Source organism: Manis pentadactyla, chromosome 1, assembly GCF_030020395.1.
Source record: "Manis pentadactyla isolate mManPen7 chromosome 1, mManPen7.hap1, whole genome shotgun sequence".
NCBI classification, from domain to species: domain Eukaryota; kingdom Metazoa; phylum Chordata; class Mammalia; order Pholidota; family Manidae; genus Manis; species Manis pentadactyla.
The window spans coordinates 162,748,698-162,764,679 of NC_080019.1; the positions used below are offsets into that span (position 1 = coordinate 162,748,698).

At 34.4% G+C, this 15,982-nt stretch overlaps 1 protein-coding gene across 6 annotated transcripts in view; it reads right to left on the reverse strand.

Moving 5' to 3' along the window:
• The window catches only part of CBLB (Cbl proto-oncogene B), a 221,514-nt gene that overhangs the window by 104,734 nt on the left and 100,798 nt on the right, over positions 1-15,982 (reverse strand). For all 6 annotated transcript variants that reach the window (XM_036930770.2, XM_036930766.2, XM_057502408.1 and 3 more), the window contains 2 exons: positions 15,617-15,763; positions 2,902-3,058 (listed from right to left, as the gene is read on the reverse strand). In XM_036930770.2, the coding sequence (XP_036786665.2) occupies positions 2,902-3,058; positions 15,617-15,763 (304 nt within the window). The remainder of the gene's footprint in view (positions 1-2,901; positions 3,059-15,616; positions 15,764-15,982) is intronic.

Genomic DNA, 15,982 nt, shown 5'->3' on the forward strand with positions numbered 1-15,982 from the left:
CCCCTTTTCTTTTGCTCCCTGTTCCACTGATGCTTATATTCCATAGTCACTAGCATATTCTGCCAAATCATTCACTATGCTGCCACTCCTAGTTTACTGCTCCATTTCTCAACAACCCAGTCTTCTCTAGAAATGGGGAAAGTGGAGGAAGAGGAAGGGGACCAGTAGCCTCAGGGAGGAGGAAGAGAAGAAAAATCCCTTTATTTCCATTCCAGGACGTGAGCACCTGCCAGTCCCAGCACCTCTGAACTACCAGAAAAGGAGGAAGATAGGGTTAAAGACAGAAGTAAGAAGAAATGAGGAAAGGAGCCATCACAAGATTGTTCCAAATACTCACTGACATTTGTTCAAGTTCTGCCAGGATATCAGGGTGAGGGAGGAGAGGAAGAAAGGGTAACTAGTAGCCAGCTTCCTTCCTTCTTCCAAGCCCTAGGCAACTCTCCACTGCATCTCCTGGCCCCTGCCGACTCCCTCTTCAAACCCTTATGCTAGTTCTCTACATCAAACCCCAGTCCTGTGAGCGCCTTGTGCCCACTTTCAGAACCCACTCTGCTAAATGCTCCACTCCCAACAATTTAGAAGAATTGACTGCTAATTAACTATCAGTATCATGGCTGCAGCTTATATGTTCCTGCAGTTACAGTACTCACGGACATATTTTCCATGTAGAATATATAATTATAACTTTAAAAAACTATTACTCAATTGTTAAAGTTGTATAAAAATAAAAGATCAGTGAAAGTTAATTCATCTTTCTACGCATAGAACCAATTTTACCATATATTAAGGCACATGTAGGATTCATCAAAGCATTTGAGTAATGAAACCAAAAGGGTGAAGAACTTCAGGAGTATATATGGGCTAAGGAGAATTCTTTAGCTAATTCTGTAGTTACGTGTTTTAAAAAGACTAGACATTCTCTGGTCCACAAGTAAGGTGTTGGTTTTGTTATCTAAAACTTTCACAATAGCGCTACTTAAAAGGCTCATTTCCTCTCCCATCCTAAAGAGCATAAGTAAGATACACATAGAGTATTAAGATTACTCGGGTTGTTTTAAAAGTCAAACAGCTTGTAAGAAAATATGTACAGATATTAAATAGCAGATTGAGTACATGTTTAACCAACATTAAGTTGCCTTCATACCTTTAAAATATAACTGAGGCTTTTTAACATTTAGTATTCACACTAAAAAGTCATCCATTCTCTCCACAAAAACACACACTTTCTAGAGTGAACAGTTAGCTTAAATGTCTGATAGTAACCTTTTTTCCTCACGAGGGGAAGAAGCAAAGCTCTTACTACTTAAAATGTCTTTGTATCATGTTAAATAAAGCATTTGTAAATTATCAGAAATCTTTAAAGAAAGGAGAGGTTCCATTATAAAATCATCAGTCTCAGGTAACACAACCTTTTCCTAAAATGTATCTTAAAATCACTGAAAAAATTACTTGATGACCTATATATACAAAGGGAATAACCATGAAACTGCTGTAAATTGAAACTAAGCAAAAGCACTCTCTCTGCAGGCACTTATGCTAACTTCCCACCTGGTACGCCGAGGTAGAATTATGATTTTAAAGTTGTGATAAAGTAAAATGTATTCTATAGGTATTGTTGACAAGAGGCAATTTGCTTTCTGTTAACAGGTTCTTTCCTAAATTGAAAGTTACTCCCATACAACCTTGTCTTCTTGCATAAATCAGTCACCCAACCCTAGTGCCAGGCAGAGTCTTAAATCAGGAAAGCAAAATTTCTGTAACACAAGAAACCTGAAAACCATTATTATACACTAACTTTTGTTGAACACGTGTTTCAAACTGAATAAATATTACTGTCGACTAAAATAATTAAAAAAATGTTTTAGAATATAAACAAGCTTGGTTTTTGATCAATTCACCTCAATTACTATATAATTTGTTTTACTAGAATCATAAAGATTTCAAGTGGAACTCTTTCATTTTGTGACTATTTGAACTGAGTCCTACAGATGATATACAAATTAGTGGAAAAGCCAAATTCAAAACACAAATTTCAAATTTTCTGCTTTGGGGTAATTCCATCAAGATGTACAAAAGAACAAATGACAGCATCCAGCTTTCATCATATAATGATACCTGCTTCTGAATGGCCATTCTGAAGACGATTAGAAAGAAATTAAACACAAAGAGTAAACAGGACAAGAGAGTCTCAAAGTCATATTTATGAGAGAAAAAACAGAAACAAAAATCTAAATTTTCCAAAAGAGATTTGTTAAATTAGTAACACACTATTTTGATGGAATATTAGGTGGTAACTTAAAAATGACAGTTATATATTGATAAAGTATTTACTTATTTACTGGCATGGGGAAACATTTATAACATATGATTGAATGAGCAAAGTAAATTGTAAAACAGCACACACACCAGCAATCTCCCATACGTGACATGATAAATTTGTTATTTATGTCCAAGTTTACTATTTTTCTTCTCACCTAATGAAGGTGGGAGGCAAAGGGGAGAAGTTGGGATACAACCCCAGCAACTGCCCATCTGTAAAAGTCATATTCCCATCAGTACTGGGCTAAAAGGACAAAGTGAGAAACTAATTAGGGAATTTAAAACAGAGCTCCTTTGCATGAATCTTCTCATAGTTAAGAAGCAACTGCAGGTTCACAGTACCAGATATGCCAAACTTAAACTCTCAACTTCCAACAGTCACCAAAAAATGTATACCAGTGACTTGTTTTACAATTCTGACTACGAAAAATGAGACTACTTCCCATATGTCTGTGTGTGTTGAGTGCACATGTATGTGAGAGACACACACAGGTATGCATACAACTGCACATGTGGGCACCACATGCACATGAGGGAGGGAGGGCATGAGAGAGGGAAGGACCAAACAAATAGAAAACTTACCTGAAATAGCCTGGTAAAAATATCAAATTCAAAAACTGAAATGTAATCATTACAAGTTAAATCAATTGTTGATTTCAGAGCCATTGCTTCCAGGCCAGAGCTAATCTGATGGACCTCATGAAGGCACTGCCTGAATACTTTCCATGGTACAATAGTTCTGTGCAAGGAAAAAAGGGAGTAATTGAATTAAGTATCATTTAAGACATACCTTCCATTGAAACAGCACAATTCAATCATGACATTAATATAACTGCATTTGTACTAAAAGAAAAATAGTTGAGAATATTGTTCATAATTCAGAACACATGTAATGGGCTTTGCTAACTGGATTATTTTCCACTTGCTAAGAATGTGACAAAAATCTAAATCAATTTTTCTCTCGAATGGTCCTTGGCTTTGAAGATATCTCTAAAAATACATCTGAAAGAGGAGTTAGCTCAAAGTTCTGTGACCTCTTCATTTGTGTATTACAAGACTATTTAACTTTGAATCAAGTTAAATTCTCCCCTTCTATTTTCTTAAAATAAGTACAAGGTTATGGGTTCATATAATACTAAGAATTCTTTGTTCATGGCACAAAGAATAATTTATAACCACCATTTCGAGAAAGCTCAGGTGGAAAGTCATCTAGACATTTTGGCCACTACCCACATGTGTTCTGCAGAGATGAAAACCACATGTTATCTAACATTTCATATTAATGCAAAGGGAAATTTTAATATTTTTAACCAACCACACTGGCTAGCATACAGACATGTATTTATTTACTCAACACTTACTAATTTATTACTAAATCAAAATTTTCATTGGGTAATGCATTTACATAGTTCAAAAATACAGAAGAACATAAAATGACATGCAGAGAAAAGTCTCCCAACCTGTCCTCTACCTGACCAGTTTTTGACAATCACCCACCTCCTCCCCATGAAAATAAGTATAGTCATTATTCATTCCTTAGTTTTCTTTCTATTGAAATGTTTAATGCCTATTCCTGAATAGATGTAAGAAAGAAATCATTCACATTTTAAAATTCTAAGCTGTAGTTTTCACTTAGGACAGCATTTCACTTAGGACAACTTCTTATAAAACTGTAACTATTTAAATCTCAGGTTTTTCTTTACCATATCACTTAAGAAATAAAAGGCTCAGGCAGAATGGACTAAATTGGCCCCATCTTATACCATTCTCCCAGTGAAGCATCACCATAAATGGGCAACTTTCATATTCATTAATTATCTGTTGCAGTAGTTGTCAACCTTTAGCATGCACCAGAATCACTGAGGGACTTGGTAATACAGAATGTGCTGGTCGCCTATGCCTGTTTCTTCAGTGTGACTGGGGTGGGCCTGAGAACTTAGGAGGTCTAACAAGTTCCCAGTGATGTTGATGCAGCTGGTCTGGGGACAACACTTTCAAAGTCACTGATCTGTTGTATCTATTAGCTGCAAAGCAAGTCACTGTGGAGGAATATAATTATGGAAATACAAGATACTATCTCTTGAAGAACACACTTATAAGGTAGAAATAAGATTTGTAATGCTAATATAGAGGCAGAATGTTTAAGGAAGTGCTGGAGGAACTCCAGAAAAGGAGAATAAGATTAATAAATTAATGGTGAGACAGGCTTACAATACTATGCTGTATTTATAGGAAAGTTTAGGTTTGATATACCACTAACAGAGCAAAACTATGAGGCTGAGTACATCAAAAAGTTTCTATGTATGAAAAAAACAGGAAACCACAGAGAACTGAAGGGAACCACCACATCAGACGCCATTTAGAAGAAACACACGTCAGGCTCTGATTAAGGTTAACAAAATGCTGCATTTTTAAAAAAACAGGGAAACCTTCTGATGATGCTAGAAGGCTACTGATTTATGGTGAAGTGTAAATATGCAATTATATCCAGCTTCATTACAGTTACTGAGGAAGCAGTGCTTAAAAAATACATTTTCTTTTTCAAATTAAAGTCTCAAATATTCTACACACAGAAATAATACAAACCATAATATTTAAGTAAGAAAATTTAAACAAAGAACTACTTGTTTAAGAAAGGTATATGTTTTATCTTTCGTATGGAAATGTTAAAAAAATTTGTCTTATGTGTAAAGCATAAAAAGTAAATAAATTGGTCAAGCAGAAATCGTTATCTATATTACCATAAAAATTATCCTTATACCAATATTGATTAAGGTACATGCAGATCATAACTCCTTTGAATACCCAATAATGATTTAATTATAAAAATAATGCTTTTTATGAATTAGAGCAAATTATTCAAAACTGTACAAACTTCTAAAATTGCAGTGTAATATGCCACTTGGGAACAACAATTTACAAAAGGCCAAACTACATTTTCATAGTACTTATACAAATAAGACTTTTTCACAGTTCACTTTTGATAAACCTAAGGCCAAAACAAGCAGTCACTGGAACCCTTAATTAAAGGTAGCAACAAGGATTAAGAAGAAAGGGCACCATTTGGTTAACTTATTATATACAAAATTTGTACATTGATACCTTCCTTTGATCAGCTGAGCCAAATGCCCACCATGGGGAGAAGATGAGAGAATCATGGGGAGGAGGAGGTTTCATGAGTGAAGAACAGAAATAAAAGGCAATGACTTCATAAAAAACAAACAAAAAAACTTACAAAACTACTGCATTAAGGCGCTAACCTTTCCAAAGAGGATTTGGAGTTGCTATTACATTCTTTTTTGAGGTATGTGGGGGCAAGGGGAAAAAGGAGAGGATGACTTTTCACACCTTTAATTAAATTGTAGCAACAAAACAGAATGGTGGTTTCTATTACTTCTTCCACTAGAAAGCAAACAAGTGAGAGAAAATGTTAATGTCAGATTGTTTTACAAATATGCAGAAACTTCAGTGTGCTGGCAGAGACCTGGGGAAAAGAAAGAAGATGAAAAAGAAAAGGGCATTAAAGGGCCAACTAACCTCAAGCTCTTACACATTCAAAAATATTTCAACCTGTCCTTTTGTCATTTACAATCACAACTCACTGTAATTAAAAGTTCAATTAACTTTAAAATCCACTGAGAAGCACAAGTAACTATAAATGCACCTAGAATGGAATAAAGACTAATGGTTAGGCACCTGTAATAATAATTATATGATTTCAGGATCTTTATATTTCCAATAGGAAAAAAAGCTGCCACTGATGGCTTACTGTCTGTGAATCACCAAGTTAAGGACTTAATCTTATGTCACAGTAACACTATGAGGCAGATAATGTATTCACCTTCATAATATAATGGAGAAACTAAGGCTTAAAGAAGTTAAGTGATTTTCTCAAGAAAAACCCTGTATGTTCCAGGCACTGTACTAGGTTCAGAACAGAAATATAAATTAAGTCACAATGTAGGAAGTGTAAAGACATAAATAAATTATGTTGTATCATGTCCTAAAATTATGACAGAAAAAAATGCATGCACCACGGGAACCTCAAGGGATGCAGTACCTTAAGAACAGTTGTATCTTACTTACCTCTGCCCAAAACAAAGTAGGCAAGTAAAATTTGTGTAGTTAAATTGTGTCTAAGGAAGGCAAGGGAGTGCTTCAAGGAGGAGGAGCCTAGGAATTTTATTGTGCTATCACTAGCTTATTACACAGAAATCTCTTGATGACTTATGTGATAGTCTGTTTGTGTAATGTCAGGAGAGATAAGAATGTGATAAATATAAGGCTATATTATAATTTTGTCTCTAGGTTTGCTTACAAAAAAAAAAAAGAGCAATTGTCCTTATTAAGGTCTTAAAAATAGGATGCCCTTTCAGAGAAAACAGTATTAAAATGATACAGGGGAATGAAGCTGAAAAGGTGTCAGCAGGTCAATGACTGACAAATCACTCAGTCTTCCAGGCTTGACCCCTCTGTAAAAGCAGAAGATTGTATTGGATATTCTAATTTGAAAATCCTGCAGTTTTAAGACAAAAGTAAGGGAATGGAAGACAAAACGTTATAGATGGTTGCCAGTAAAAAAAGGGGCAAAATATTTTCATGAAACCACAATTCATAAAAGGCTATATATTTTATTTTTAACTCATATAAAAAAAATCCATATAATAAAAGTGTGAATCGCAACAAAGACTAGGATGTTTGGAACCAGGAACTTTAGTATATACTTTTGGTGTGACTGAGAATTTACATAGCATTTCTAGAAGGCAGTTTGGCAGCAAATTTCAAAAGCCTATATATTTTGACCCAGAAAGCTTACATCTAAGGATGCCACCTAAGAAAATTATATCAAAAAAACAGAAGTGCAAAGACTTACCCATAAATCTGTTCAATATAGCAAAATATTAAAAACAAATATGTTCAACAGTAATAAGACATACCATATCCATACATTAGAGTAGTGCATTACAGTTAATGACTGTGCAGAAAAATATTTATTCTCATGGAAAAGTATTAAATGGGAATAACATTAAAAAAACTGTATGTTCTTTATGATTCAATGCTAAAAACTATCTAGAATGTCTGGAGAGATCAACACAAATTTTAATTGATAATAACTGTATCAGTGTATGATCATAAGTGATCACAGTTTTCTATATTTCTAATGGCTTAATGGAATAAAAGATATACTAAAATTATCTTAAAATGTGTTATGTAATCAGAATTAATTAAAAACAAAATTATAATAGTATTTGTCTATGACATGGTTTCATATGTAGGAAATACAAAAGAATTTACAGATTAAACTATGAGCAGCAGTTAAGAGAATTCAACATGGTTGCTGAATATAAGACCACTATACAAAAATCAGTTATATTTCTACATATAAGCATTACATAACTGTAAAGTAAAACTGAAAAATACTTTATTTTACAAAGCATTTGAAAATATAAAAAAATAAGAATAAAGGTAACAAAAGATAAGCAAAGCCACAACATAAAACACAAACACACAATAAGAGAAATAAAGACACAAACGAGTATAACACTTTAATAGATTGGCAGACTCAATATTATAAAATGTCAGTTTTCCACAAATTGATACGTAGATGTAATATAACCCCCAATCAAAAGTAATCAAGCCAAGAGTAATCAAGCTAATCTTCAGTAAGAACAACATTGGCAAGCTTATATTTGTTACATTAATTAAGAAAGTATGGTATTAGCACAAGGATAGACAGATGGAGCAAAACATACATTTTAGAAACAACTGCAACCATATCTGGACACTAAATATGTAACACCAATTATATATAAACAGAAGTGGAGAATAGATAATATTTTTTCTAAATGCTGCTGAGTCAAATGGATATACAAATAGAAGAAACTGAATCTTGACTCTTACCTAATACCACATAAAAATACATTTTAGATGAATCTTAGACCTAAATATGAAAGAAAATAAAGTTTTTTAGAAGACACATACAAGAATATCTGCATTACTTTGGAGCAGGCAAAAATTTAAACCAGACCTAAAGTGCTCAAAGGATGAAGGATAAATTAAAAACCTGTGTTCAAGAAAAGGAATGATTAGAAAAGTAAAAAATAAAACTGCTTTGGGAAAAACTATTCACATACATAAAATCAACAAAAGATTCACTTCTATAATACACAAAAACATCTAAATATTAATAATGATTGCTATTGTGGGTGGCTGTAATTCATCAACAGTCTTGGTAGAAGATCAGAAACTCAGTGCACAGCAAAATCCAACAGGGTGAACCTCATAAGCACTCACCAGAACCCAACATATGTACTCAGTGCACACCAAAAAAACAACACATCTACTCAGTACAACATGTGGAGCCTCGTAAAGCTTTGGTTATAAAGGAGACTTAATACGTTTTTTGAAGAAGAAATAAATTAGGTTATAAATACCTTGTTGTTACTACATCTAATGAATCTTTTCTGTTTTCATCTAGTTTGATCTTTCAGTACTATTATCTGCTTCATCTCTCTCTTTAAATCCTATCTTTCTTTAGCATCTATAATACAACACTCCCCAGGGTTTTACTCTGGGGACTCCTCCATTTCCTTCAATTTCCTCTGTGCATACTTCATTCATCAGAATTCTTTAAAGGTCTGTCCTCTTCATTTCCCTGTACATTCTCCGTGGTCTGTATCAGTTAGTCCAATGGCTTCACATAGCTTTCAGAGATTATGAGCTCAAATATCTGGGGACCATGCAGACAATGTAAATGAGTAACAAGGTTCAGGTAAGGAGTGCAGTGAGGAGGGGGAGAGCACATCTAAACTGGGCACCTGGCACAAAGGTCTAGCCAGTTTTTGTCCTGTCAGAATTCAGATCTAGTTTTGCCATCACTCCAATTTTTCAATGAAATTCAGTATTCTCATGTAAAACCATTAAGTTTAAAAGGTTACCAAATTTTCAAAAATTTACATAGAGCATGAGGCCAAGGAAAACATTCCACAGACTGTCAATCTGCCAACTCTCATAAATGTTCTGTCAGTTCTAAAATTATCCCTATTCTATCTTCTTTCCACAGGCTCAGGATTGTATACTCAAACTACTAACAGATACTCCACGTGGACTTCTCTAGGTGCATGCCAAATGGAACTCACCCGGCTGTCAAGTCTCGTCTTCTTCCTGTTTTTCTTCTCTTGGTGATTGGTACCCAGTTGTTCAAATCATGGACAGAGGTATAGCATTTGACTCTTCTACTTCACATTCTTAATAATTAAGTATGATGAAGGTGATCCTCATATCATCCTCAAATTAATGTACTTCATATATATATATATATATTATTTGTATATTGATTATTTTATCTATTTTTATTTTATATAGTGATTATTCTAAGTATATTATTATAATCCCATCTAGTTTCCTACAAAAGCCTCCTACCTATTTCTCTACTAATTTATCAATTTCTAAAGTGTGTGGGAAGGCCTGGGGAGAAGACAGTCATGGAACCCAGGGGCAAGATGATTCTTTTTCAGGATGAGAATACTAAATTCTACATGTTTGTTATTTAAAAAATGTATAATATATCCTTTGTTTTTATTGTATATGAGGTTACACATTATTTATATACAAGTAGATATGTATTTATACATACATACATACATATATGTATGTATGTATGTATGTTTGCTGATAATAAATAGATGATATGCCCAAAAAGTATTCAATAATAAGTTAGTAATAAAAAGTATAACTGAATAGGTTTGGAAACCACTGCTAAAATTCATTATTCATACTTCAGTAAGAGTGACTCACCTAAAATGCAAAGGTGACTTCTTTCCTACTTAAAGCCCATCAGTGGGTCCCCACTGCTCTCAGGGCTCCAAAGAACAGAGATTTAAAAATGTAACTTTGCATATGGAAAAAGAAAATCCAAAAGGGCAGAAATGGATAGCACTTTCAAAGCACAGTCCAAGAAAGGTAATAACAACTTTAAGTACTTTGGTTTTGGTCCTTGAAGCAGGGGGATTCCTACAGTGCATCACAATCCACCACCCCTTATTTGAATTCCATGTTCACCAAGGGATGTTCTGGATATGATATGGCTGCATATATGATTTATGTACAGTGACCCAAGCATCCTCATATGCCCGACAACAGCATTAATCATAAAGGTTTTTTAAAAAGGAAGCATTATTCTGGGTTACAGATCAGTTTGAGAGCTCAGTTAAATTGGCCCATTCTCTAAACATACTCTTGGTTCTAATAAAATCAGGTTTTAAGGACAAGAACCAAAATCTAAATCATGGTGATTTCACTGAGGTAAATGTCACGTACTGAGGGGTTCAAAGTGAAGAGAAAAGTGAAAAGAAAAAACAACAAAAAGGTGAAAAATGAATGGCATTTCTGTAACCTTGAAGTTACCCTTTACCTTTCTTTAAAACTACAGCAGATTCCATAAAAATTCAGTTACAATTATAACATTCTCCACTAATAGACTGCTAGACTCTTTATAAACGTATGAGTAACCTATACAAAACTCTAGCTCCTCCACTGAGCCTGAGCCTTCCTCTGACTATTGTAGGAAATAATTAACTTATTATTTGTGACATTCCTTAGGTGCTTTTCTAGTGGGATACATATTGCTTAAAGACAGAAAATGGTCATTTGGCATCTTATTTGTTTTTTGTATCTAGAATCTTGTTACCCTGAGTTGAAAAAGACCTGTAATTTTATTTGCCTTATTTTGAAAGACACAATTTTTAAAGCAGGCAATAATAGGGATTGACTAAATAATAGAGTAGAATACTAAATAGCATTCCTTGAGTTCTATTTCACTTTTCTTCCTAGAACTGTAGTTTCCCTGTGAAAGTCCTTAATTTCTATTGCACTCCCCCTCTTTTAATGAAATATGACTAAGTTACCTTTTCTTTAGAGAGAAAACTGGTTTATTTTGTATGCTAGAAAAACACATATCTCACTCACGGGAAAGGTAACAAAACCATTGTCCTCTGTTTCTTATTAAAAGTGAAAGGAAAATACAGGAAACCAAAGAAGGTCCATACCACTTCCCCAGGAAATCAAAGGCAGAGTTCTAAAGTGAGCTTTAAATAGATCATTTTTTTCCATGGTAAGTGGGACAGTTTCTTACATTTTTACCCTACTTTTATACAGGGATACACACAATTTTAGAAAACTTTTCATTTTTATTTTTTGGCTTCTGCATTTCTACGTACTACAGAAACTCCATCATACAAAATTAAATATTTATTATATTATTTATAGAATGAATATATTCATGTCATGTTGGGCAAGATTAAAAGTTTAAAGTGGTTAATTATTCCACAACATATACTGTGTGCCAGACAGTTATGGGCCTTATTGGTAGATTTGAACTCTTTTAACCTTCATGAGAACCCTAGATGGCAGGTATCATTGTCATTATCATCCACATTTTATAGATGAAGAAGAACCTGATGCACGGAGCAAGCAAGTAGGTTGCCCAAAGTCACAAAGCTAGCATGTCGGAGGGTGTATATTAGTCAGAACAACCCAGAAGGGAATTTCTGAACAAGACTTGACAAATTCTGGGATGGCAGAAAAGAAAGAAGAGGCAAGAAAAGCATTCCAGGGAGAACTCTGGGGACTGATGATCAAAAAAATAAATAAATAAAACCAATTTTTAGATAATAAAGCAGAGAATAAACATCATCCATTCATCCACCTATCCATCCAACTGTTCATACAATATGTTAACATTTATTAGTACCTACATTTTCCAGGAAATGTGCCAGGCTATGAGAGATAAAAATCAGTATGACATGGTTCCTGACCTCAAGGAACCTTTCCAGTCTATTGGGAAATGCAAACACATCAGCATTCTTTGCAGTCTAGTATGACAGATGCAAGCACAATGACTGGCAGCAAAGAGCAGGGCTGTGCACCTCAGACCAGGCTGGTCAAGGGAAACTGCCGAAGGGGCAGCACCGGGTGGGGCATGGGTGACAGGCTTCCCAAGCAGTGGCTGCAAACTAGGGAAACACAGACACTGCTGTGTGAAGAAAAGAAGCATCTTAGGAAGTCAGTATACTTTGTTTCTTTGAGGATGAGCTGAGTTCAAAGAGATGAGGCTAGAAAAAACCATTCCTAAACCTTGTCAGGTAAATGAGAATTTAGACTTCAACCTAGAATCAATAATGACTTATAGAAGTATTTCAAACAAAAAATTAGAATGATTAGTCCAGCTTTTTAGAGAGCTCACTGGTCTCACTAAGAGAAACAACTGAATAGGTTGCTACTGAAGATAGGAAGACCACTCAGAAAACTTGCAGAAATCCAGGGAAGAACTTGAATTTGAACTTGAAATTGAACAATAGAACTTAAAGTAAGGATGGGGAGGAGAAGATGTATAAAAAGATTCATGAGTTAGAATCATGGTTCTTTCTGAATTACAATTTGGTTGGAAATGCATGTCTAAATCTCCTGAATGCCAAGAAGCACTGAGCATGAGTGAGCCCAGGAACTGCTACCTGACTTGCTTAGAAAAATGTCACCCGAAGTCTAGTCACATTACTAGATATTTTCTTTTTAAACAGCTAGTAATACACTTCTTGAGCCTCCTGATGAAAGTTTCTGGATTATAAACTACTAATCCAGAGGGCAAACATTCAGTTTGGTATTGGTCTCATTTTGCAGATCTACTTAGACATATTTATTCAATGATGTCACTTCTCCTTTACTACTTATTTCTACTCTTTCTTGGTCCACAAACTAAGAAAGCAAAACAGGACTCAACTATTTAAACATTCAATGAATTTTCATAAAAATACAGCAGATGCAGAACTTCCCAACCAGTTTATCATGACATATAATGTGTTACTGATGCCCTCGGGACTCCAGACAGGCAGAGCCTCTTGGTAGTTGGGCTGGGGTCCTGAGTAGAAAGGTGGGCCCTGCTATGGCTTCCAGAAGGTTGAGAAGCACAGAAATGAAGCCTATGACACCTAAAGATTTTTGTCTGCTGCTTCTTTTCATGATGTCTGAAACCTAAAATTGGTCATCTGAACAGTAGCTTTCCCTCAATTCTAATCCAATCTTAATATTTTGTTCTTGCTGACAATTTCTTTAGGGAAAAAAGTGACAATTATACTTAAGCTAAAAGCTACTTTATAAAAATCATAATCTGCTTTACTGTTTTTAGAACTAACCTCTCAATAGTTGTTTTTGGGAACAATACAGCCTTCAAGTTTAAAGGCACAGTTAGGCCAAATGAAAGCATTCTCACATGGCCTCAATGTGTACAAGATAAATGACAGGATTGCTTCTGTGTAAGAACTAAGTTATGTGAAAATATAAACCACTATTAGAACATAAGGAAGATGAAATAATTCAACCTTTTGAAATGCTATATCATTCATTCATTTACTCATTCATTCAATAAAATATTATTGAACTGTAAGCTGAAACCCACAGAGAATATAAAAATGGTTTCTCCAATGATCTAATAAAAGAATCATTAATTTTGATGACGACAGAAATATGTCTGAGTTCCAAGAGGATCTTTAAATTTGGCTCTCATTCCAAAAGTAAAAATTTTATAGAAAAATTAAACAGTTTTCTCAAGTGAAGACAGAAGACCACGGTACAAAGGTTTAGGAGGTAGGGAGAGTATTTAACCAGTATTTCAAGAATCCCGCATTTGATTTAGTAGTGATTTCACTCATATAGCAGTTGGACAGGAATTTCAGCCCCTCGATGTCTATGGTTATAAATAAAGGGAAATAAAGATGCCTCAAATGCATAATTCCCTGTGGCTTGAGGTGGCAGCAAAACAAACTCCTCTCTTAAAAAACATGTAAGTAATCTCTCCATTTGTTACTGACCTTTCGACAAGCAGAGAATTTTATAACTCACCATAATGTTCAGTTTTCAAAAAGAAACACCATAATTTGTCCTACACAGTCCTTTTTAATTTTAAGATAAAATTTATCTTGAAAATTACTAACTGTTTGCATTAGGCCCACAGTGTTAATAGATGAGCTGTAATTTCAAGAAATCCTGCAGTTCTTACTCCCAGAAGTCGGTAATACCTCTCTGCTCTCTAATATTTATAAATATTTAACTAGAATACCTTTGAATGTTTTAATTTGGATGGGGATGAACCTTTTCTTTTTAAACTCCTCATTTTTGAAAGGATAAAGGAACATTATAAAAGCTAGATCTGTGGAACACAGAATATCCATGTTAATGACAGTAATAGCATTTCCTCCTATAGGGCCTAAACATAACTCAGAATACATTTTATTTAAGAAGTGGAAAAAAGGCTTTAATATATTCAAAGCCAAAAATTATGTATCTAATAAAATGTGCACTGCTCTGTGTAAGTATATTCTAATCATGGTGTAAACTGTAAACATAGCACTTCATAAAGGAAAAAAAAAGGAAACTCAATGTTACAGTTAATTCACCAGCAACAGAGGAACAATACCATCAGAAGTATATACCAATAATTTTTACATCTCATTTCACCAGTTAATGTGTAAATAAAGACTATTAACTAGAGAATGAAAGCAAAATCTATGTGTAAGCAATCATTCTTCTTTTTTAATACTCAGCCAAGGTTCTGCCTGCATTCAAGAACATTCTGAGGGTGCTCATCTGAATTTGTGCTTGGGCAAAGGATATTTTTATCTAGCTATTTTGTGATATAATGTAACTTGTCAGAACATTATCCTCACTTCTGCATCTTATTTACACACGTATACACTCTGTGCATTGGTATAAAGGAAGCCTGAATTGGGATGCTAAGGCCTCCTTCTACCCTCTATTTCAGATTTTAACCAAGCTAACATGCTACCTCCTCCAAGCAGTCTGCAGTCCTGAAGCAACTACTCCCCTCTCTCACTTGACAGAGCAACTTATTTATGCCATTTCTTAAGTATCTATCCCTTTCTGCCTTTAATTTTATATAGTGTCTTATGTGTATACTCAGTTATAAAGTTATGAACTGCTCATGTATAGAGAGTCTATCTTATATACCTCTGCTCATTGTAGCAGACTAATTCAATGAATGCTCAAACAAATAGATTTTGTAAAGCTGATAGTTCCCTTGCAATAAAATCAAACAATTCTCTTGGTGGGATATAGTTTTGGTGGCTAAATAGAAAATTAGCCAAAAGTTAGCAATCAAAACATTTTCCAAGAAAATTCAAGCACATTCTCAAAATATGCAAGGAAGATCTATACCATATGGAACTGGAAGCAGTACTAGCTCATTCTTCAAAGACGGATCCAAATTATAATGACTGGTACTTACTTGTCTCCAAAAAATTTCCTCCAGAATTCAGCAGCATCTGCTTTGGTAATACGAAAGTTATCTCCCTGGAATTGCCCATTGGGAAAGATTGCTTTGATTTCTGCCAGCATATGACTGAAGATAAGGGACAGTTTCGTGAGATTTCGTCTGTAGACAGAGGGGGGAAGAAAATGAAAGCAAGTAAATAAATAAATAAATATTTAGATATATATGAAGGTAAATTTTAATAGGTATATATATTACAAAAAATAAACATGAAAGATAGAGTAACTGTTTCCACAGCGGGGAGTAAGGGAAGATTTGTCCTTAGAGGAGAGAATGTAGGAAGATTAAGTAGTTGTTTGACAGATGAAAGATGTGGAGTGG